General features: G+C 35.0%; 1 protein-coding gene across 1 annotated transcript; it reads left to right on the top strand.

Moving 5' to 3' along the window:
* The first annotated feature begins 235 nt into the window (after positions 1–235).
* LOC129255733 (carnitine O-palmitoyltransferase 1, liver isoform-like) lies at positions 236–23651 on the top strand. Its single transcript, XM_054894063.2, has 16 exons — positions 236–419; positions 4604–4726; positions 6945–7156; positions 7377–7462; positions 7976–8080; positions 9200–9331; positions 9691–9739; positions 10724–10853; positions 11442–11584; positions 12155–12354; positions 13280–13433; positions 14077–14148; positions 14694–14857; positions 15652–15808; positions 16273–16389; positions 17207–23651. The coding sequence occupies exons 1-16, from the start codon at positions 236–238 to the stop codon at positions 17390–17392; spliced, it is 2214 nt and encodes a 737-aa protein (XP_054750038.2). The 3' UTR covers positions 17393–23651.
* The last annotated feature ends 2949 nt before the right edge of the window (positions 23652–26600 follow it).

The raw sequence follows: 26600 nt of genomic DNA, 5'->3' as shown, positions 1-26600 counted from the left end.
TCACACATTTATGCCTATTCAGGTCCCCCCTCCTCAAATAGTGATATTGTCCCGGGGGGGGGGGGGGGGGGGCACTCGACCAAAAAAGTGGTAGGGGTGTGCCGCGGCGAGACAAAAAACGGGGGCCTTGGAGCGGGCTTATTGTAAAAAGGAGGGTCCTCGGAACGGGCTTCGGAACTACAAATGTTTGTGAAAACGGGGGTCCTTGGAACGGGTCGCCTGCGTGTGCATCCCAATGGAACGAGCATACGTCGACAACGTGCATGCAGCTAGCACGGCGCACAGGCGCCGGCTGCGCCAGCGCAGAGACGATGGTCGGACAGCGCTCTCCGGCCGCTTTTCACCAAAATTGCGGCTCATCGTAGCAGATCAATGCGACCGGAACGGCGTAGCGGAAAATACGCGAAGCTTTGGAGCGGGTATCTTTCTTTTTTTTTCTCGATAAGAAGAAAATGCTATGCCTTGGAGCGGCTTTCTTTGTTCTTTTTCTCAATAAGACAAAAATGCTATGCCTTGGAACGGAAATTTGAGTGTAAAAATGGGGGTCCCCTCCGCGGCAAACTATGCATTATATACTGAGTGCCCGCCCCCCCCCCCCCTCGGGATATTGTTGGCCTAATATGTTTTTTTTTCTCCCTTACCAATTGAGGCCTCTCATAATTGGTTTATTTTTTTAATTGCTCATTGAAATGTAGGTCTGTATGATACATGTAAATTAGTAGAACATTGTACATTTATAATTGCATAATTCAACTGTGCATTACATTACCCTGGCCTATACATGTAGTATGCTGAACATTTATACATTTGTATTCATCATTGAAATACGTAGGCCTATGAAATATATTTAAAGCATCGTAACTCCTTGAAAAACTAAAAACTTAAAAACTTTTTTTGTTCTAGGCAACTGCCTTTTTTATATGTATGTCATTCTGTATTTGTTTTTGTATGAATTAGGTATTAAACTGAAATTGGGAGCACTTGGGCCATTTGGGGAAAAGCGTGCTATAAATATTGGGTATGAGGAGATACAGTACTCTTACCCTTGATGTTATCTGTATGACTGAATTGACCTATTCAACAACTGTGCATGGGGTTTGGTGGAACAATAATAAGTGTGAACATGTTGACCTGGGACTGTTCATTTCAATTTGGATGTCAGTCTTTGGTGTATCCAATGGTGTGCTTACCACCCACTGATGGATAAAAAAGATTATCAGGTATTTTGCCAGTGTGAAAGTGTTCAATTTCCCTGATAGAAAATACTTGTAAAGTAGTAGGAACTCCAATTTGATAGTCAGTCTTTGGTGTATTCATGGTTGTATTGTACACCCACTGACGGATGAAAAGAAATATCAGGTATTTTGCCCGTGTGAAAGGGTTCAATGTCCCTGCTAAATAATGCCTGTAAAGTCCTAGGCGCTTTTTACATTGGAGCGATTTTCACAGGTACATGTATCTCTACAATACCAAGAGAACATTTGCATTGCGAATGATTGAGCAGTTTTTAAACTTTTATCCAGTCACTAAGATAAAGAAAATGCAGCATTAAAAAGAAATAAGAACTTTTTGTAGAATGAATGACATTCACAAAGCCCTTCAGTCAAACCTGCTTTATACCTCAGTCACATTTGGTCTACGGTGGCCATAGGGCAAGTCGAAAACAGATGTTTCAACATTTCTTTTAATAGCTACATAATTAAAGTTGGTTTGAATAAAACTGAATTTAACAGCTATTTTAGACTCTCAGTATGGCCACCATCTATAGAGCCAATGTGACTGAGGTATATTTAGCAACCATAAGGAACACCTGTCTAGAAAGACCTCAAGTTTCAGGCGCGAATCTTGAGTCAGACTATAAGGGGGTGCAAATTTTTCCCCCAAAAATGACAATCCCCCAAAAAGAACCCAAACGTTTCTCATTCATTTCATGGGGTTAACAATGAAGGCATTCTATGGGGTGTACCATTATGCATGTATTTTCAAAGTGAAACCATTGAAACTTATATATAAAGACCACTGAAGGGATACAGGGGAGGTGGTCTATATGAACTGGTGGGTGTTTCACAAAGATTTAAGTATGACTTAAATCGCACTTAAATGCCAACGTGTATCTTAAATGCAACGCGCAATCTAATTGATCAATACACAGTAGTGCGCGTCCTTTTTGCATGATCTGACCAATGCGGTCATGGCTTTTATGCCACGCGCAACTAGGCATTTAAGTGCGACTCTAAGTCATGCTTAAATCTTTGCGAAACACCCCCCAGGTCATCTTTATAGACACAGATTCCTATGTTTTAATAGGGGAAATTATTCAAGGGAAACCAAACTTGGTGGTCCTTCTAAACAGATTAATGATGAAGTGGGTTTGACTGTATAGGTAGTTTCACTGCACAATGTGTCATTTAGTGCCTGAACAAGTTCTCATGATTTTATTTTGAGTTTTTAATTTTATTTTAGAGCTGGTGTGAATAGACCCACTTCTACACCGGCATCCTCCCACCTCTTTGTGCCGGGAAAGGCAAGAACATATGACGGACATATGGAATGAAATTTAATTGAATCGTTCAGGTTGAGAGTTTCAGTATGTTTCCACACAGAGAAAATGGAAATTTTCACAACTACATAAAAAAATTGAATGAATGAATGAAAGAGTTTATTACCAAAAAACAAACAAGATAAAATACATATAAAAGAGATGAGTTGTTTTACATTTGTTTGGTAAAAGGAATCTACGGAAATAGCAAGTTCTGCTAGTGAGATGTAGCCCCTTTGTTAGACTATTTACAATATAAAGTAAAGTATTTAGCATGATATAGCATGAAATAATACAACTAGAAATATCTTATACAACGTGAATAATTACATCTTACGGTTAGGTGCTTTTGAATAAAACTGAATACATGTAAGTAAATTCAGCGCATTGCATAAGATAATCTTACGTGGAATACAAACTATAAACAAAGTAAATTAAATATATATATTTTATATCAATATTCTTGTATGAAGCTTTTTTTAGTTCTATGCGAAAAGACTGGACACTTTTTAGCTGTTTTACATTCTCTTGAAGATTATTCCAGATTTGCGATCCCATGAAAGAAATTGAGGTTTTTAATACCGTGTTCTGTTTTCATTTTAGGCAAAAGTAAAATTTTTGACTCTTTTTGTCTTGTACTACAACAATTAAAAAAAAAATTATACTATTCGTACACTGATTAGGGAAGTTTGTTATACATGAGCCTAAAAATGAAAATCACCACAGAATGTTTGTACAGTTTGAATACCTGCCTATATAAAGTCCTTACGTGTAACCACAATGTTGTGAACTACCGGTATGCACTCCTTCTACTCTATCTCTACCTCCATACAAATTACAAAGATCATCTGAAAAAGGACTTGTGCTTGTGCCTCTCTGGCATATATTTGTTGATGGATTGTATCCCATTGACTTTGTACACAAATTTTTTTTCTGAGATTTGTTGCTGGGCTATGCCACGCGGCACTCTAAATTTCACTTAAGTGATTTAAAATAAATCTGCATTGGCGGTGAATAGTGACAAGCTGAACATTGGATTCATTTTTAATCCTAAGGATTAATTATTAAATCTTAAAAGATTTAAATTCGAATCTTTTAGTTTTTAATTCAAATCCACAATATATTTCATTTCAAATCTGCAAGGTATAAATCTAAATCCAATGTTTGGCTGGTCACTATTCACAGCATATATGGATTTATTTTAAATCTTTGAAAATGAGACTGCATGTTAGTCCGCAGATAGTCCGCATGTTCATTTATCTGAAAGAAAACAGGTTTGTTATTCTAGATGCTTATTAGTCTGAAACTAAAAATGTTTTTGTATTCTGAAGATTTGCTAGTTCAAAAATGAAAATGTTAATTTTCATATTTTCACAAACCTTATTTAATTTTTGGACTTTTTGGACCTTTCAGTCTTACGAGCATAAACTGACATGTCTGTCCTTCCTTCCATGTATAAGTGCTGGTATTCATACAATATACCTAGACTCCTAGAGCTATCAATTATAGCCAGATATGTGCACATTTACAGGTATATATGTAGGCCTACGTATATGATTATATGAAATAGCAAAGAGCTCATATCAATTTCATTTTTATAGTTGTCCACCTCAAGGGCAAACATGTAGAGATAAACTGCAGGCTGATCTGATACCCTCATCTGGAAAGTTGATACAATAAAAAGAAGTTTTGAAATATCATATGTGACCAAATAAATTTAGAGTGCTAGTGCTCTTTGCTTAAGCATTCAACCTCATTATCAGGTCCCTTGGAGAGGACCTTAAGCCGCTGGACCTTTGGTTTAACTTACAGGCTTGCAATCGAGACTTTCAAATCTGAACTAAAGACCTATTTTTTCTAGCAAATTTGTCAATAATGTGTGACATATTGGGAAGCCGGCACCTCTGATTTTTTTTTACAGATAAATAGCACTATACAAATGCTGTTCATCATCAACATCATCATTGTCATCATCATCATCATCACCATTGTCAATCGGTTTTCTATTAATCAAAATAACCACTAACAATTTGCATAACCTCCCTCACCCCTTCATTTACATAGGTGTGCCAGAGTTCACCCAGGTGGCTATCGTCTCGACGACAGTGGGCGTGGTCTACTTCATCCTACTCATTCACTTCAGACGCCTTCTTATGAGGGCCTTGCTAACATACAGAAGATGGATGTGTAAGTATAACTTTCATGTTTATCGATGTTGAAATATTAGATTGAATTCATTTTACTTATTAAGGCGACCGCACACCTTACGATTGGTCTGCGACTCAATTTTGGAATAAAACGTATTAGAATTTGATGCTAATATTGAGACTTGGAATATCTTACTGTGTATTGTTTGAAGTCATCGTACAAATACCTATGTTAAAATCTGTGACTATGCTATCATCCACATTAGAATAAAAGCGAATTTAATATCTAGTCGTAATGACGTCATAGCAGTCGTACGATTGGCTACAATTTGAAACTAATTTGGCCTTTACTCCATAATAAAGGCTTGCAATCTTTCAAAATGGTTATATTAGTATTCTTTCAATTGATATTAACCTCAAATAAAATGATATGTTCCATTCACATTTTCAGAAAATGAGCAAAATGCGATTAGTTCCGAAATCGGATCGCGAACAGTCGTAAGGTGTGCAGTGGCCTTTAGATACAACAGGGGCCTGTTGCATAAAACTTTTTACCTGAGAAAACTCGGGTAAAAACTGAAAACTAAGGTTAGTGTGATTTCTGCCATTGACTTTAACACAGGGCAAAAACTCTGGTAAAAACAACCTGAGTTTTCTCAGGTAAAAAGTTTTATGCAACGGGCCCCAGGAGTGTGACAGTTTAGATTTTTATCTGATTTCAGATTTTTTTGTTTTGATTTTCAGCTTAATTTCAGCTTATTTTTGGCCTTCCTCTGTACAAAAAGTATGGGAGCTCTTTCTATTTCAGACTTTTTCAACACTCTTCAGCTTTTTTCAGATCTTTTTATTTGTGACCACTCACACCCCTGATACACGCATTCCCAATATTCATGGCATAAGCGCAGAGGATAATCTGGGGGGACACAACAATAGATGTCCCTCCCCTCATGAACAAAGGATATTCCTCTGCACTGATGCCCATACCAACATTATTCCATACATCATTTACATGCACTATCAAAAATTTATGAAAATTGAATTTGATTGTGTCTGTCGGTAGAAATTGAATGTGAACGAGTTAGAGAAATAGTTGGTAGTTGTTGATGAAAGAAAGATAAACCTTGGAGTGCAAGTTGGCAATAATTGCATGAACAAGAAGTTGTAAAATAATATAAATGATATAACAGGATTTAGAAAATAGTCTTGGAACCTGCTTAAGACATTTTGCTTAAAATGAAGACAGTCAGACAGAATATATTCTAATTATGAAAGTAAATGGATGTTTAGCATGAATGATATCAGTAAAATAGGAAGATGAGAATGATAAATATGATCCATTGTAAGCAATGTTGTCTAGTGATTGAAGAAGGTGATGGTGCCTGATATGGTTGATTGATTGATTGATCGGGATTTTTTACCTGATTGCTAAGAAAGCATGAATGCTTGTAAGCAAGCAAGCAACCAGACGGCCGGCAGCTTAAAGTCCTCTCCGAAGGACCTGGTTATGGGGATTAATGCCTAACCAAAGGGCACTAGCGCACCAAGTGGGAATCGAACCCGGGTCACCGGAATACGAATCCCCCGCTCTACCGACTGAGCTATCGCGCCTCATCGTATGGTGATGATAGTGACGATGATGATGATGATGATGATGATGATGGTGGTGATGATGATGATAATGATTTTAATGATCATGATGATTATGATGGTGATGATGATGGTGGTGATAATGGTGATGATGATAATAATGATGGAGATGATGGGGATGATGGTGGTGATGATGATGATGATGGTGGTGGTGGTGATGGTGATGATGATGATGATGATGATGATGATGGTGATCATGATGATTATGATGGTGATGATGATAATGTAAATGATGACGGTGATAATGGTAATGATGATGATGGTGATGATGATACTAATGATGGAGATGGTGATGATGATGATAATGATGATGATGGTGATGATGATGATGATGATGATGCTGTGATGTTGATGGTGATGATGGTGATGATGATGATGATGGTGATGAGGATGCTGACAATGAAGATGATGATAAAGATGATAATTATGATGATGATGGTGATGATGATGTTGGTGAAGATGTTGATGATGAAAGGAGAAGGGAAGAATTGATAGGCGGAGGAGAATCAGTTACATGTAGATGATTTGATAATGTTGAATATTATTTTGAACATAATCATAAATTACCCAAATATCCACTTAAATTATCATCAAATTTTCTTCATCCTCAGACGAGCCCCCTCGTCAACTGAGCAACACCACGAAGGTGTGGGGACTCCTCCTCCGAATGATCTGCAGTCGCCACCCAACGACGTACAGCCAGCAAATGTGCCTCCCACGACAGCCCGTGCCAGCCCTGGAGACCACCATCGCCAAGTTCTTGGACTCCGTTGAGCATTTGATGGATGAGAAGGAGTACCAGGAGCTGAAAGATCAAGCCAAGGTTTGCTCAAAATGATCTCATACTTGGAATTTATATCACATGACATATGGGGAAAATACTTTATAGACAGATAACACATATTCGTTCGAAATGGGAGACAGGTTCTGTGATTACTTAGGACAGTTTTTCACTATACAGGTGTCCAGCAATATAGGTTTGACTATATAATACATTATTTACCTTCCTGAAAAAAGGTTTATTTATCTTCTTCACTTAATAGGCCTTTGAAGCTGGTGATGGCCCCAAGATGCAGAAACTGCTCCAGCTGAAATCCTGGTGGGCCTCAAACTACGTCACAGATTGGTGGTATGTTTCACTACCTCATTGCAAGGTCATAACAATGTTACTTTTCAGGCAAAATCCTGAAGACATTCACAGTGTAAAAAAAAATCTTATCAAGTAAAAAATAGCATGTTCTACATATTTTGGTATCTTCTGGGCTCCAATTCATGCTTGTAGACAAGGTAACTTTGCCAATAAACTATGACAATGGTCCACCAGTCTGTAGGAATCGCAAGGGTAACCAGCAGCATTGGTTGGGCATTGTTGGACCATTCGCTTCGACCCAGCCCCAAAATTCATCCCTTTAAATAATGTTGCCCTTTGATGCCATTTCATTAATTTAATATAGTTACCATTAGAAAGATTAAGTCATTTGTAAATATTGTGATTCTTGATGATTTATTTCAATACAAACTTATGTATAAAAAAATACAGATACATGCATATGTTCATATCAAAGCTTGTGACTGTGGTGATGGTGAAATATTGAATTGTTCTGAAATTTTATGATTTTGGGTATTCGTCTTTATTTCTCAGGGAGAAGTATGTGTACCTGTCGAGTCGGGAAGCCATACCGATGTACTCCAACTACTACTGCCTGGATTTTTGCAACTACAAACCAACTTGTAATCAAGCAGCAAGGTACATACAATAATTGAACAAAACATTTTAGCTCAAATTCACAATGGTAATTCTGAAATCAACCATGGTTTATGCAGATTTCATCCTCAATTATATATATTCGGGTAGCATCCGATGATGAGTGTACAATTTGGCTTTCACTGAAATTCACTGTTTATGGAAATTAATCAATGGTGGACTCGTGTTAATACAGTAACCTTTGAAGGAGCATCTATTCTGTACTGGACACTTCTCAATATACAAGTTGAATTATAAAGCGTTATCAATGCAAAAAATCTGCATTGTGAGGTTTGGCCTTAGAATTTTACAAATAGATGTGCTATTAAAAAGATGGCACTTAACAGTTTTAAGGATTTTTAAATGATTACTCTGAATATGAGGAAAAAAAATGTCATAATTGGACATGATTACTACAAGTTTGAAATCATGTTGCATTTTTTTTTTATGCATAGAAATTCTCTTTATCGCCCTCTTTTTCTCTATTTCTGTCTTTCCCTCTTTGTGTCTGTCTTTCCTCTCCATCCCTCTTCCCATGTTCAGAAATAAAGGGAAAACGAAAACATGGCCTTCACTTTCTCTATATTCAATCATTATTACGCCAATGTCAATCCTAGGAGATTATCGAAGGTATTTTATTTTGGGGACCTTCTTTCTGTCTTTCTGTGAACTAAAAATAAAATAATTGAAACAACATCTGAGGGATCAAATTAAGAATTTTTCTCCGTCTTCAAATGAGACTGACGATGATCTGATGAATTTTAGGGGTATGAAGGTCAAATTTGAAAGGTCAAATGTCACAAAGGTTATTCTATATGTTGAAAGGTTTTGTTGGCATGATAAGTAAAGAATCATGTGAGGTATCAACCCTAGACTTGGGTCATGAGTACGTTTGCGGTAATGGTAATCTGATTGGATTCATGGGTCAAGGATTTCAGGAGCTTATAACACTTGTCATTTAAAATCACCGACTATTTCTTTCATGAAATTCACCCCAGGGATTTTCCCTGACTTTTATTATAAGCTACCATAATCCTTGCATCTGATTGGCTCAGAGCAAGTTTGTTTCTAGTGAAAATCACAGACTATTTGTTTCATAAAATGCTTTCTTGTCCTCAACAGAGCCGCAATGGTCATCTACCGCGAGATGATTTTCAAGATGGAGTTGGAACGGGAGAAGCTCCAGCCCATCTGGGTGCGGAACACCATCCCCATGTGTATGAGCCAGTACGAAAGGTGCATGTCAACTACCAGGTATGTTTCCATGGTTACTGTCTCAGTCACATTCCATGGCAATCACCCCGTTTGATACACAGCTGGATGAGCATGACTGCTTTATATAGATTAGTGAATAAATATCTGGGTCCTATTTCAAATGAATAGTTTTATACAAATGAACAATTTTATTGAGTGAATTGTTATTTATTTCAATTAAATAATCATGAACCACATTCCAGAATATAATCTAATGTAGCATAATAGCTCTTTCAAGGATTGAACTTATTTTAATTGGTATTCTAGATTTCATAGTTTTTTCCCCATAATGTATTTTTGCAGGAAGCTATCATATTTGTCATACTGTCATGATTGTTGTTTATTTCTATATTCTGCAGGATACCTGGTGAAGAATGTGATGAAATTGTTCACTATGATCTAGCAAAGGTATATTTATTTTTTCTATATCTACTTTTTTTAAATTTAAGTATTTAAATGTTGAGAGTATAGGTTTTTTTTTAGTAGAAAAATATATTAAGATAATGAGAAAGTTTTTTGTAAAAATCTATATAACAGATGCCTACAAAATATATTAATGTTCATTTATATAAGAATTATTGAAATCATTACAAATATTTCTAAAATTTAAGATTTGAAAATGGAATATTTATGATGTATATGAAAAAATGATATTCCGCATAATAAGAATCTGGCCATAGGATTGGTCAAAAGTCAATCACGTGATAAAGGGTAGTTTCGCCATCAATCATCACTCGCAGTGATGGAACTTTTGCATTCTGCTGATCACTTCAGCCCATTGGGTCGTAACGCGTGATAACTTAGTCTGAGTATGCGCAAAATGAAGAGGTCATTGCACCTACATTTTTTTTTCCCATTATTCTCCATCACATGCAGTGACAATCGCGCAAGATCTAGATGCGCGCACACAGCGTGCTTACGCGCTAGCAGTGAAAGTTTGCGCAAAATGGAAGTGCATTGCCCTTCGATTGTTCTGTTGTGACTGGAAAGTTCCCTTGTGAGGTCACAGCAATCTTGCAAGATCTAGATGCTTGCACACAGTTTACATACACGCTAGCATTAAAACAGGCTTTGTCTTGATCGCTTTTTTTTGTTTTGCAAAGGAAATCTTGATTGCATAAAATCAGTCTTCCTTGTTTATGAATATTAGTTTCTTTGTTTATAGTGGTTCTTGATGTGCAATATAAATCATATAATCACCTCTTGAATTCAGGTGATGGGGTAAACTGTCACTTCCTTGGCAAGCTGAATGTACTCACTATCTTTCCTCAGCTTTGCTTCGGAAAGATAGCTACATCCAGCTTGCCTCAAAAGTGATAGTTTGCCCATCACCTTCACCAACGGTGATTGTTTGCTTTAATAATATTTCATATTTTCTATTTGTTAATACAGCATGTGGTGGTCTTTAGGAAGGGTTTATACTACAAGCTTGATACCCATGATAGTAAAGGCAAAATGATTTCAGCTATGGCTATGCAAAAACAAATAGAATGGATCATGGAGGATGCAGACAAAAGGGAAGGTGAGAATTATCCATTCATCTACCCATCAATTTATCTCTCCATCCACCATCCATCTATCCTTCCACCCACCCATCAATCCATCTACCTTTCCACCCATCCATCCTTCCATCTATCAATCTATCCTTCCACCCACCCATCCATCCATCTACCTATCCACCCATCCGTCCATTTATCCCTCTGTCTACCCATTTATCCATCCATTCATCACTCTGTCTACCCATTTATCCATCCACCCATCCATCAATCTATCCTTCCACCGACCAATCCATTCAACCATCCATCCATCCACCCATCCATCAATCTATCTTTCCACTGACCAATCCTTTCAACCATCCACCATCCATCCACCCGTCCGTCCACCCATCCATAAACTATCCTTCCATCCACCAACCCATCCATCACCCTGTCTGCCCATCTACCCATTTATCCGTTTAAAATTTGTTCGTCAATCGATCAGATAGTTGCTTCATCAAAATATCATTTTTTTCAAGCGATGATCAACACTACTAAAATTCATTTTAATCTACATTGTGGAGTCTTCAAAAATGTATTAAAAAGTATTTCCACCATTTTGTACCCCTTGCCAGATTCGGAAGAGGCAAAAGCCGGGTATTACCTTGCTTCCTTGACGACGATGAAACGCAACGAATGGTTTAAGATTCGCAGGCATTGGTTTGGATCAGGCGTCAATGCGCAGTCGTTGGAGATCATCGAGTCCTCTGTGTTTACGGTGAATATTTTGGTGCATTGTATTTTTTTTTTTACTAATTTCTAGTAGAATACAAATGATAGTCATCATCGAGGGCATGAGTAAGAATTACAGGCACCTATAGAATGCTTCTTGTTTTACCGGAAACAGGTGTTTATAATTCTAATGCCCGTGCAAAATGATGTGTATTATTTTTTTTTATATGGGTCCTTGTTATTTTATATGAAACCATCTTCATATCAAACCATGACTGGTCAATATAAATAGTTGATAGTACCAGGCATTAGCAAATTTTCCTGTTTACCGGTAGCTAAAATAGATGAGTAGGCACATGATATAAGTAAGTGTGTATTTTTTTTTAAATGTATTTTAAATGTTATTATGTATATATTTATGTCAATTTTATTACCTTCGGGAATAACCTTAATAGGCGTTTGGCCTTTGTAAATTCCCACCACATTATGAATTCGAACTGAATATGTTTCTTTGTTGACATATATACATCTATCTGCATTTGAATTTCTACTAGTCTTTTTAATCAGATGTGGAAATTCATTATGATTATTAACATATCATATCCTCTCAAATCAGTTGAGTCTGGAAACCGTATCCAAGCCTGACATGAGCAGCAGAGGTAAATACTCAATGAGTGGCGATGGAAGCTCCATTTGGTTTGACAAGTGTTTCCATATGTTGATTTTTGCCGACGGTAAAGCCGGTGTCAACGTGGAGCATTCTTGGGGTGATGGCCTTGTCATGGGTCACATGTTTGAGTACGCCCTCATGGAAGAGTAAGTGAACGTCTTCTCCTGCTTTAGCGTTTGACTAAGATTTTTTTTTGGGGGGGTTTGTGAATTATTTTGATAATGATTTTCATTGATAAATGACATTGATAGGAGTATCATAATGGTATTGAAAATGACAATGTTGATAATTTTTTTTGTATATGTGATTTATGCTTTATTTATCCTTTCTACTGCAAAGTATACTTGACAAAACATTTTCACCAAGTAATTGGTAAATAAAAATAAACAAACGACACCCATGTATAAAAAAAGCATGTCTAACATACAAATAAAATAAACCAATTAACAGAACTGAAAGTGCCTTACATGGCTCAGACCTTGTCCGCATGACGGTATATAACGAATGCAGTAAAACATTGAATTAAAAATCATGCAAAATCATAAACAAAATGAGAAGGGGGGGGGGATAAAGACCATTAATAAGGCATATTTAAAGAAAATTATAATGATGAAAACGACAATTATCATAACAGTAATATAAAATTATGATGAAGGTGAAGTAGAAGGCAAAAGAGAAGGTTCTCGTGCTAAATGAGGTATTCCAGGTTTTTTCTGGTTTTTACATGGTGGGAATAAATCTCCTATAACCCTATTCAAATGTTGACAAATGATAAACGTTGCAGTCAGATGCCTATTAGCTATGAGAATTTCAATCTTTAAACACTGGAGTACAACTCAAGCTGTTGTGAATCAAATAACTGAGAATCTGGTCTGCTGATTTGGCACCTAAGGCCTGGGAACCGGGTGTTTCACACAAAAATAAGTGTGATTTAAAGTCATAATACACCCCACCCATGATTTAATTATTTTACAGAAAAGAACAGGTCCTGTAGATGATGTTAATTTTTACATTTTTTATTTTCCCATCAAATAATTATCTTTATATCTGACCATCCCCCCCCCCTTGTAGACACCTGGATCCTTGCCTGTACTCGCCCGATGGTAATTGTGCCCCGCCCCAAAAACGTGAAAGTCGTACTGGTCTCGAGCCCCAGCCTATGGTATGGGAGGTAGACAATATTCTAAGCAAGATTATCATGGAAGCAAAAGATATACATGTTCAGGTAAAACATAAGTTTGATTTGATTTGATATTTTTATTTTACTAAATGTTATTTCATCTGAATAAATATGATGTGATACTGTGATTTGATGTGACTGTACTGGTGTTATTTTCATTTTCATTTCCATTCGATATTGAAAAGTGAGAATTGAAAAGTGGAGTTAATTTGAGGGAAAGGGAATAAGTTCGATATGAGGATTTGATTAGATGAGTTAGGTTTGGATACTGAGGTTTTTATTTTATTTCTTGATTTGATTTGATTGATTGGATTTTACGAACATAGTTCCTATTTTATTTTTCAAAAATTTGATTGATTCCATTTGATCTTAATCAAGATATCTGGTATTGATTTGATTCACTTCGATTCAGTGTGAGATGTGAGTTGCTATAGAATGTATTGAGCTGTCAACCATTTCATCAAACATATGGATTTTTCATCAACAATTGAAATACATTACGAAGAATGTATACCAATAAACTTATCAGAATTGATTATGGTGTATCTTTCTTAAAATTGATGTTCATGAATCACCCCAGGAAAATCCATTCACTTTTCAGTTGCAACATATTGTTAGCATTGAAAATTATGAAATTGCATCAGGCTTTGAATTCAATACTCCTTTACTACATTTTTTATTCTTTCAGAAAACAGCTGATATTGACCACATTGTTATATATACTGATGACTGCGGAAAGGGTTTTATGAAGAAAGTAAAGGTATGTAAAAACTATTTATTTTTCATTGAATTTGGACAAGATTCCTTATCTTTTTATGATTAAATGAAGAACAAGGCCAAATTTCTTTGTGGATTTCAAAACTTGTCATGAATGCAAGAAAATAGTTAGATAATCCAGACATGTAAAGCATGTTCTCATAGATTAATGCAAAGCTATAAAAAAAGCTCTTGCGTTTAATATATATTTGTTGTTATGTGTCATGTGTATTATAAACACTTAGTAGGTCATGTCTTACTTAGTGTTTATATAAAGGATTCAATGCATTTCTTTCAAATGAAATGAAAAAAAATATTTAAATTACTTGCTTACATCATTGTCTAGTCCTATTAATGTTAGATTTAATATACTCTGTCAGTACAAGCAGGTGGCGATGGGGGAGGGACAATCTACCCCCCCCCCCCCCCCCCCCCGCTGTTAGGGCTTTATGCCTACTTCCAAGTTATGATTTCCAAGGTATATTATTGGAAACATTCAGTACATGTAATCTCACATTCCCTTTTCTATCTTTCAATTGAATTTCCTAGTTGAGTCCTGACGGCTTCATCCAAGCTGCCCTTCAGCTGGCATACTACAGAGATTCCAGTAAGAAGCATGCTCTGACATACGAATCATGTGCTCTCAGGCTCTACAGGGAGGGGAGGACGGAAACAGTCCGCTCTTTCTCAAAGGAATGCAAGGATTTTGTCTTGTAAGTTAATCTCCTTGAAGTAAATAAATAATATATGATTTGTATAGTGCACGTATCCACCTTGCTAGGTGCTCAAGGCGCTCCTATATTACCCCGGCTAAGCTAGTCTACCAATTCCGGTGCACATAGCTTTTTAAGGAATTACTTCCTGCCGGTACCCATTTACCTCACCTGGGTTGAGTGCAGCACAATGTGGGTGAATTTCTTGCTGAAGGAAAACACGCCATGGCTTTGAATTGAACCCACGTCCTTCAGATTGACAGATGAGAGTCTTGACCACGAGACCACAACGCCCCCGTTTCATGAAAAGACTTATTGGGTGTTTATCTGACAAGGTATATTTCATTCAACAGTTACCATAGGAACTGTGCTTCTCAGCCAATCAAATTCAAATAAAGATATCAGATGTGGGCCCCTAAACACAAAGCTTAGCGATGAATGAAAAATATGAAAGAAGACTTCTGATTGGTTCCTAGTCAGTATTTCCAATTGGATGTCCGCTATTTAGCGATTGATCGCTAATCTTTGTGTTACGGAGCCCAGACTGGTGAAAGTGGTGAAAAAATGCAGGATATGTGTAGAATTAAAATGGTGTGCAGACATTTTTTCTATCTCATGTGACAGGCTGTGGTTTTTCTTTTTTTTTTTAATCGTATATTTGCTCTTATTTTATAGATCATATTTTTGGCACACTGTTTAGAGGATAAGAGCCATGTCGTGTGAAGGTTTGTGGAATATTACCCAGACATAGAACCACTCCATACATTTTGACAAATGAAACTCATTCTTTACAGGGCTATGGAAAACAAGGAGATGACGAATGAAGAGAAGAAGATGTACCTTCAGAAATCAATTGACAAGCATCAAGAGATGTTCCGTGGATGTATGAATGGCGAGGGGGTCGACAGGCACCTCTTTGCTCTCTTTGTAGCATGCAAAGGATCAAACCTGGTGAGATTCTCAACAATGATTATTAATTCTGTGCATGGATCTGAATCCTAAACCTTGCGTGTAGTGTCTAGAGATAAATCCCCTGGTCCACAAACAAATTATTACTTCCCCTGCTTTCATTCTTGCCTATCTTTCTAATATGCATTTTGAAATTTGTGCATTTATTTGGTATTTCCCATTACTTTATTGTTAATCTTCAATAATTTTTTTCTCAAGATTATACAGGAATGTCATGAATCAAACTGGGTTCACCACTTATTTTGATCCCAAACCAACCCTTATAAATTTAATGAACATAAAGAGAAAGATCCAAATTTATATTCTTAATCTTAACCTGGTGACTTGCAGTTATTTGTAATGAAATGCTAAATTGCCGGATTCAAGAATATAAGATTTTAGGCATACAAACGTTTTAGAGTGTCATAATAGAAGTAATTGAAAAATATATATTCTTATTCTGACAGGAATGTGATTTTTTGAAGCATGCCCTCACACTGCCCTGGACGCTGTCGACAAGCCAGATTCCTCAGAGTCAAATTTTAGGTCGGATCAATGTCAATGCTCCAGGATACAGGGATAAGGTCAGTGTCAATGTCATGTGAAGTTTTGTTTATTTATTTGGTTGCTCATTCATTTATTTGTTTATTTATTTATTCATTCATTTATTTACTGAGGTATTTGTATTTTTTTTTATTGAAAGCTATTTATATATTTATTCATTCATTTATTCACTTAGGTATTAATTACAGTTTTCAATTAAATTGTTTATTTATTCATTTTCTTATTTATTCATTTATTTATTTAATTATCTATTTATTTATTTATTCATTTATTTATTTATTCATTTATTTATTTATTTATTCATATATTTATTTATTCATTTATCTATTTATTTATTTATTTATTTAATATACTTATGAATGGATGAATGAATGAATAATAAAAGTGAAGGACCACCTTCCTATAAAAACAAATAGGTTAATCAAGTTTTACTACAATGGGATTTTTCTTTATCATGCCCATGAACTTTATTTGAACTGTTTCATCAATTTCGATCTATGGGTGGAGAAAGGGGTTATGGAGGTCATTTTGCCTGTGTCAATTATTATCATGTTGTAGATTACACAGGAAATACCAAGGTTGTAATGTACAAGAACAAGGTGTGAGACATTTCCAAGCCAAGAAATATACTATAGGATTGGTCAATTTCAAATAGTTGACCCGTTTTTGGAGGAAACTTACAAGATGTCAACGAGCTGGGAATGTCAGTTGGTTGCCAGATTTTGTAAACAAGAAGGAATGTGAAATGTACAAATTTATTTATATTCATTTGAAGGTATGTATTTTACTTGTCTTCCTCTCCTTATTTAATTTTCCTTAATTTCTTTCATCCTGCAGTCATGCCCAGGAGGAGGCTTTGCCCCCGTGTCGGACCAGGGCTATGGCGTGGCGTACATGATCCCAGAGGACACGCGTCTCTTCTTTCACATTTCATCCAAACACTCCTGTCCCAACACGGACTCTGGGAGATACCGTGATCACCTATTCCAGGTCCTTGCTGACATGAAAGCTCTTTTTGACTAACTTGTGATCCTTCTACTTCTACTGCTATTTCTATATTTTCTTCTTCTACTGCTTCTGTTACTAGGCTGACTGGAGATCATGGCCCAAAGTCATAAGGACCCATGAATGGCAAAATGTGACAATTTGTTGTGTTGGCGCAAGAATGCCCTTGACACCACACTTTCCTGCATTGCATGCACACAAAAATGCCCAAAGCAGCACGCATAAGTGCAGTGCGTAAAAATGATTTGCTAAAGGCGTTTTTTCACCAAAACAATAAATTCTTTCTACACTGTTATGGTCCTTATGTTTACTGGATGTAGTTAAATTGGTGTGAATTCGCACAAGCATTGTCGCTATGTAGAGTTAAGGATCTAGCGAAACGAAAACAAATAAGTGGCAATTCGATCATGATATCAGACATCTCAATCTATACCTTGTAGAATATCATCGTACCATATAGCGTAATGTGTACAGGTAATATCATATATGGTTTGTTTGTATTTTTCTTTTGGAAATATCAGTGCACCTCTGTATATTAGTATGTATTGTGGATTGTAGATGTTTGGAGACTTATTGGGTTGTAGTAGGTTTGTGAATTTTAACTTTTTCTTTTCTGGAATACTGTTTTCATTTTTTTATTTTTATTTGTGGAGTGGTTTTGCAAGATAGCCTGCACATAGATCTTGTGTTTGATATGTTACCCTTGTAATATCATGACAAATACCCCTCATTTCATGTTCTCTCGAATTGTTTGCCTTGCTACGAAACTCCCACCTCCCAGTGGGAAAAAAAAAAATCAAATTTAAAGTTAATACATTAACGTTTTGATATGTTAGAACAATGGCATTTTGTAGATTGACCTGCTACCAGTTAACACATGCGATTCACTGAAACCAGCTGAAAATATGTTATCATTGAGATACTTGTCAGAAATGTCTTGATTTGGTTGCAATATGAATTCACCTTGAAGAAGCATTTGTATGAAGCAAGACAGTTTTATACCATTGCAGCTTTCGTAGTAATGATACATTATGCTACAGAAATCTATGTATTGTGGGTTTTTCTTAGTGCAACATGTGTCATCATATTTGTTATCATATCAGTGAATTGGACTGTCATTCAACCCCTTTTCTTTAATTGATTCTTCCATTGACATTTACATATAGCAGTGAAATACTTTTACAAACATAAACTGACAAATAACTTCGTATTACAATAATCTCAAGGTACCAGTAAAATAGGTAATCCATAAAAATATACACAAATTTCATAAATCAATTCAACTAGTCCTTTCATGTTTCCAGATAGTAAAAAAAAAGAAATGAAAGAAAGCCACACCCACACATTCCACACAAAAAATAAATTAATCCTTTATGGCATTAACTTGTTTCGGTATGTTCATCAGCCACCCCCCCCCCCCTCCTCCTTTCAGAATATATTCTTGACACCATTGTCTAGTAGCCATTAGAAAGCTAATATTCCCCTTTCCTTTCGCTCAATCCAAACTGGATAGCTTAGGCAAAGGTTTTTAGATTTGTTTTCCATATTCATATGTTATCCCTGATAAAGGAATCCAAGAGATCTATAATTAAGTTGCTTTTATGCATATTTGTCAGTTCGCACGAGGCTTTTAATAGTTGACATGTTTTATAAATGAGCTCTATATCATGTACATAATACCTCTATGTAGAATGGCTGCAATGTATACTCTCATGTGCTGCTATATTAGAGCTGTTATTTATTATATTGAGAGACGGGTTCATTGGAGAGGAGATATGCTGGCTGAGTAGATAGAGTAGCAGACTCGCTCCCCAGTCAGTGCTTTAGCATCATTTGGTAAGATAAAGAAGATATTTATTCTTTCTGTTTCTGTTGAAGTAACTCACATAGGAATTTAGCAAAGCAGCTTTCTGCTGCATCAACGCCAAGCTGGCATAACCAATTACATGGGAAACATTGTACGTCTAATTTAATAATCAGTCATAATGACTGACCTTATATCCGACAGAAATTACACTTGGGCCTGTTTGGTTAAAGTGGAGATAATGGACGAGCGGGGATTTGAACTCACATCCTCACAATCATGAGTCCGGTGCTCTAACCACTAGACCATGAGACCCTGAATATCAGGACCATCAGAGAGGTCCTTAAGCCGTTAGTCCTCTGGTTGCTTAACAACAAGCATTCATGCTTTTGATGCTTTTTAATGTATGATTTCAATAAATATAGCAATGAAACTTATATCTGAAAACTATTATCTCTATTTTGTAATGTATTATCAATATACCACTATGTTATTCCTATGAAGCATTTGTGTATTACATTTGCATTGATTTATTTTGAATGAATTTTGGGAGTTTTATCGATTGTTGCCATGACTTTGGATACATATCAAGTATTTCCAAATGAGCAACTTTTATACGTAATGGACCAAACGCGTAGATCATAGAAACATTTATCACCAAACAAATGGTATTCTATACATGTTTCTTGCAGAAAATCTTGAAATTGAGCATTCAATGTAATTATTGTAATCCTGTTTTGAAACCAAATTAAATTGAATTTCGAAGACTAACATGTCTACATGTATCTATAATCAAGTGACAATGGCCACAGTTTATAACTCGGGAGTATATATTTGAAAGAAAGCAACATCCCACTCAAGAATTATTCATTCAAACTTGAACAATGTGTCAAATGACTTGTGAAATTGACCATATTTGTCTCAAGATATGTAGTTATTGGTAGTCCAATCTGTATTGAAGATTTTGTTGTCAAGATACATGTATGCCATTGCCTATATAGTGAAGATCATTTTCCCCTGAGACAATTATACTGTCTGAATTCATCTAAAAAGTTTGAATTTATAGGGTTATGATCATGTTCTTGGTACAGAATTATTTTAGGTTAGGCATCAGAGTCAAGGTTGTGAAAAGGTATTTATAGTGTAATGAGCATAGTTGTCATGTGAGCAATCGATTCCAGGGTCCAGTTGCATGTAAATTATAATAAATTTTAATTACCATGGAATCCTGAATTTGATTGACTGTTGAAACATTGTTACCATGGTAGTTACCACTGGATGGCAAAGTTAGCGTAGTGGTATTAACTCCTATGCAACGGACCCAGAAAACTCTCGTAGAGTCGTATCACATATTAAAACTTTCCATTTGTCTGCCGTACTTGAAAGGTGCTCACTCTTCATGAGCAATTGATTCCATATTATTTATCCTCATCACTTCCATTTTATTTGTCCTTATCACTTTTCTATATTTATTTTCCATTTGTACATACGTGGATATATATTTTTTTTCATCTATGTTCTTCGATGTAAACGTGATAGAATAGATGTCAGAAAATGTTTTTGGCAACATAATATTTCTTCCTCCTACACACCATCTTGCATGAGTGCTACTTCATATCAATTCTGAGATTTTTTTATTTTGGCTATCATGGTTTTGAAAATTGAGCCATGTATTTTAATGGGTTTTTTTTTTAACTTACTGTCCAGTGCTGGTGATTTTAGCAGTTAAATGAAATAATTTTCTCTTTGTGTATGTATATATAGAGAGAGAGAGAAAGAGAGATTTTGTAATACAAAAAAAAAATCATGTCAAGATGATACATTTCAATGTTCTCTGTATTGTGCAAATATCGGGCCTATGAAAATATCTCATTTTGGCTGAGTTTTTTGAAGCCCTTTTTATTAGCCTTTTTTTTTTCATTTGTAAATTGCCTTTTATTCTTCAAATTGGCAACAGGTAATGTTCTTCTTTGTGTCATTTTCCACTGAAACTTTACGTACTAGATTTAGATAGAGATTGAAGAGTATGGGTGTATAATTAGAATTGATGTTTGGGAAGTTGCATATGAACTAAGTAATTTTGAGGTTTCCATCACATTGCAGTTATAGTGATTCTTGTGATTATTTTCTTCTTTAAAAACAAGCATTCTACGAAAGATACTAATGCATTAAAAGTGAGCACAGTATATGTAGATTTTTTTTGGGGTATATTCTTGTACGAATTTGGGGTTTTTCATTGAAATGGATTGGGCCAAACTAATCAAATTTGCTACTTTGTCCTGAATGGCTGATGAAAGATTTGCTATTTGACTATAAATCATGAATTCATCAATATTTGCATAATATATATATCACTCTCCTGTACAGAAATGAATTAATTCTATATTTGATCTCAATTTTATTGTTCTTTTAGAACTAATGTTACATATTAATGTATTAGTTTTATTTGTTTGATTATAATATTGTTGATATGATGTATATTTTTAGAGTTCTGCAAAATTAATTTTCATCTTGATATTTTAGTTTTATTTCAGAGGGAATAATCGATGCAGGTGGTTGATTTTGGGAAGATTCTTTTATTTTTTGTTCTCGATACGGTTCAGTGGAAATTCTATGTTGATGATGTATCTCTATTTCAATGTTGTGTATTTTTAATTAGCTTGTATCATGCACACTATTGAAGTATTCCTACTATCAAGTGACATTGTATGGACCAGTTCACTGCAGGAACCGTTGAATCTATTTAGACTTTGAATCAATGGAAGGTTTGGGGGTGTTGGTTCTCAAGGCCGAAGGAAAGCCTGTGACCTGCGAGACTGATTTTGACCGGGTTTGAATGCCTTGAACACACCTTGAAGGGCCACACTGCCATCTTCAGGTTGATTTAATAGTGTGGCATGGTTTGGGGGCTGCGTAGCCTATTAATAACCCAGTTTTTACAGGAATAGAAGGGTTAGATGTATGGGGGTTTGTTCTGAAGTAGGAAGGAAGGCCTGTGAGACCGAAGACCAGGGAGAATTACCCCCCCCCCTTCCATTACAAAAAAAAATCCATTCAATTTTGTTTCCTTTCTGTGACAATCCTAGAGATAGATTTGATTCAGTAAAGCAAGATGTTATCTTAATTGAGGAAGTATTTACTTAATGTTCCCATATTTTAATAAAAGGTTTTGGTAATGATTTGGACCAAATACTGTGGAATTTTTAATACCTATATTTTGATTAATGAAATTTATTCCTATATGTGACCTTTTTTTTTTTACATCTTACTTTTATATTAGCTTGAAAGGCTTTATTTCAGTATTGAGTTAAATCAGAGAGGGGGGAGATTTTAGATGATGAGTGGAAATCAATAGAATGATGCCTAGAGTATGGTATCCTATAACTACAAATCATATAATTGTGTGTGAAGAAACAAAACCTAAATTTTTATAAAATAAATGAGTAGGAAGCCTGGACATTTCCATTCAATTTATTTCTTGCTCAGTACAAAAAAAGTTTTTCCCATTATTACCTGGCTTTATTGCTACAAATGTTCAAAACAAGTATAGTGGAATATATTTATAGAAAATGTTTATTTTCGTTTGCTGAAAATGTGGAGATGAAAGCAATCCATTTATGTTTGCCGGGCAAAATGAATGTGTTTAGTGTGTGAATAAAATCATGGATGGGCAATAGTTTGACGGAAAGGAGGAGGAATGCAGCTTATATTTGATTAATTGTATCTATGAAAATAACACTTAAAATACCCTCACACTTCCCTTGCTTATCTTTAAAAAAAAGGAAGAAATTTATAACATGAGGAAACAATCTACCCCCTTAGTATTGCTTTGAATTTGTTTGACATGTAAAATCATATGTTCTCTTGGCTAAGCTGAGCAAGACAGGTTGTACCACTATATTTGGGTATATTATTTTAGAAAATATTGAAAAAATTGGTAGACAGTTGTAAAGTGAAGAGGCCTTGTCATACGAAGTGCTATATTTTCTTTCAATTTTCTACTTGGTTTTGATGAAAGTTATTTCACACATGTATGACATTTGTAACATGATAATGTTAGAAATAGAATTCTGAAAAGATGAAATTCAAATATGAATCAAAGCAAGTTAGATTGTGAAAATCAGAATGACATTTATTGTAATTGATTTTAAATATTTTTGATATTGTTTTTCAAAAGCAGTGTATTGTATGTATACCTCTTTGTTTTAATATGTATATACCCTGTAATTGTCAGATAAAATGTGTGTAAAATCATGTATAAGTAAATTCTTCGATTTAAATGATAGACAATATGTGCATATTTGTCTTGAAGAATTGGGCATTGTCAGTTGTGTAGTATATGGAGCACAAAATAAGTTTCTACTTTTTGTTTGTGAAGTAGTCATTGCATGCATTTCTTCATACATGTATGGGCAAGCTGCTTTTGTGTCAGTTGTGCGTAGAATAAATGGTGGATTATTATGTATATAAGAATTTTGCATTTTATTGGCCATAATTTCACTGGTGTGGTTATTTTTTAGTTAAATAACTTATAAAATTACAAACAACTTTTTTTTTAGCAATTCGTATTTCGTAGCATATCTCGCCATATTGTCATAATGATGTTCTGTCAACTTTAATAGGAAGATAAATTATCTCGACATCTCAACAAATCTTTAAAGTGGATGACAAGACTTCTTTTAGGTCTGGTACAGAACTATTCTGCACTTCGGAGTAGTTTACTAGATACATCTCAACAAATCTTTAAAGTAGATGACAAGACTTCTTTTAGGTCTGTTACAGAACTATTCTACGCCTTGGAGTAGTTTACTAGATACATCTCAACAAATCTTTAAAGTAGATGATAAGACTTCTTTTAGGTCTGGTACAGAACTATTCTGCGCATCGGAGTAGTTTAGTAGATACATCTCAACAAATCTTTAAAGTAGATGACAAGACTTCTTTTAGGTCTGGTACAGAACTATTCTACACCTTGGAGTAGTTTACTAGATAGATGGCACATAATAAATGCTGTTTTTTATTATTACAGTTCACTAAACTTTGTGAATTCATGTGATCTAAGCTGAAAATAATCACAATGAAGATAACCAACACAGATAAGGACATGTGGGACAGCTAGTGTATGATAATTGCATAGGAAAAGACCCAACAAGTTTATGCTTGTGTTTTGCTAATTTCTCAGCAAATACACGATTTCTTCCAGAATCCTTTAGCACATAATTTTTACTTATAAAAACTCATTTAAAAAATTGTTACCACTACTGGCATTTATCTTTAAAATCCAAATTTCACATGGGTATATTCTTTATCCTCGTTCATAATTTTCTTGGTTCCCAGCTCATCATGATCAGGGGAGGGGGGTATTTGACCCCTCCCCCCCTCAACATGTTATGAAACATGTTTGGCATGAAAAAAGAGTAATAAATATGTTTGAAGTTTGATTGCAACAGTAGGCATGCATAATATGTGCAAAGTATAAACATTTTCATGCGGAGAAAATTTTGTTTCCTATTTCCAAAACTTCTTGTTATTTTATGACTCTATACACATCGGTCTATTAAATGTTAGATATGAGAAAAAGAGTAATGCTCTTTGCTAGATCCTCTCTCTCCTCTTATTTTCCTCCTCTCTTTCTCTCTCTCTCCATCCCATATCTCTCAAATAACTTTCCCTTCAATAAAGCATGTTAGGACATACAATACAGCAAACACTAGGCAATTGTTTTCTTATTTTGATTTTTTTTTCTTTCCATTGGCACATGGTGCTCATATTTTCAAATTACATTCTTCTCCATCAAATGCACTGTACAACATGCTGCAACATACACAAATTAATAGTCCATAAATTTCAACATAATAAAAATCACAATATATATATGCACATTTGGTTTCCAGGATCATAATATACACATACCATTATAAAGACCGAATGAATGAAAACTTATACATCTTGGAATGAATGAATGTCGAAACAAAAAGGCACTATTTTGCTATCCCATATCTGTTCAGAGCCAAAATGGTGTGAAATCTGTGAATCTAATGCCTATTCATCTCCAAAGAGATGATTCTGCACAAATACAACGATTGAGATCGCAACCCAAGGACAAGAGGAATGAGGTATGTGTTTTATAAAGCTGTAAGTTACAAAGGACTCAAAGCAGGACTGGTGACTCTTTCTTGCACTCAATGTATCTCTGTTATAGCGCCTGAGAGTATGTTCCAGTCGTGAAGTAAAGTTGAACGTAAGTTTAAAGGTCAAGTCCACCCCACAAAAATGTTGATTTGAATAGAGAAAAATCAAACAGCATAATGCTGCAAATTTCATCAAAATCGGATGTAAAATAAGAAAGTTATGACATTTTCAAGTTTCGCTTATTTTTCACAAAACAGTTAAATGCACAACTCAGCGATATGCAAATGAGAGAGTCGATGTCCATCACTCACTATTTCTTTGGTTTTTTATTGTTTGAATAATACAATATTTCAATATTTACAGATTTGACAATAAGGACCAACTTAACTTAACCATAAACTGTTAAAATAATGGTAATTATATATGTTCAGGGAGAAATAAAACTTTGTTTCACTTGACAAGGAGGAGAAAATTATAATATTTCATATAATAAAATACAAGAGAAATAGTGAGTGGGTGACGTCATCAGTCCCCTCACTTGCATACCGACCAGGATGTGCATATAACTATTTTGTGAAATTAAGCGAAACTTTAAAATGTCGTAACTTTCTTATTTTACATCCGATTTTGATGAAATTTTCAGTGTTTTGCTTGTTGGATTTTTCTCTTTTTTTTTTCAAATCAACTTTTTGTTGGGGTGGACTTGTCCTTTAAGAACAACTTTTATGAAACACCCACCAGAGCCCATATCCACAACCTTTTTAATATTATATATCATTCACTCACGCATGACAGGTTGTTACACAAAGTTAGCTAGTGAATTTTATACTCACCCCTGTCCCGTCAAAGTATTTAAATCAAAACCATTCTGTTAAGGTGTTAAACAGTACTTTGAAATGGGGTAGTTATTTTTATGGGTGTATAGAATAAATTGATCATAAAACACAGTCATTCTGCTGTTGCTTAACCCAAAGTTAAAAAAATGTTTTTGTGCACATTTTAACCAAAGAAGTTTTGCAGTTGAATTTAAGAACAAAGCAATATTTTACAAAATAACAATACATCAACTAATAAATTATTTAAGTAGAAATTAATAACATATAGTTCTCAGAAATTGTAATAATATTTCTCCCATTTCAGAAATTGAAATGGCAATAGAATGTATTTGTAAATTAATAAAACCATTTTATTACTTACAATTACAAATCTAACTAATTAAAATGAAATATGTATTAGTGGATTAAATACTTTTCTGAAAATATTTTACATTGGCAATTTTAATATAACTAG

This window comes from Lytechinus pictus, chromosome 3 (genome assembly GCF_037042905.1).
Source record: "Lytechinus pictus isolate F3 Inbred chromosome 3, Lp3.0, whole genome shotgun sequence".
NCBI lineage: Eukaryota > Metazoa > Echinodermata > Echinoidea > Temnopleuroida > Toxopneustidae > Lytechinus > Lytechinus pictus.
Note: the sequence above shows the minus strand (reverse complement) of the source record. Positions and strands in the feature narration are given on the sequence as shown.

Bases quoted from the DNA above. Each gene is read 5' to 3' on its own strand.
- LOC129255733 (XM_054894063.2), top strand. From the start codon at position 236: ATGGAACGAGCATACGTCGACAACGTGCATGCAGCTAGCACGGCGCAC. The intron at 4,727-6,944 runs GTAAGTATAACT...CTTCATCCTCAG, and splicing joins AACATACAGAAGATGGATGT to ACGAGCCCCCTCGTCAACTG. The intron at 8,081-9,199 runs GTACATACAATA...TGTCCTCAACAG, and splicing joins ACTTGTAATCAAGCAGCAAG to AGCCGCAATGGTCATCTACC.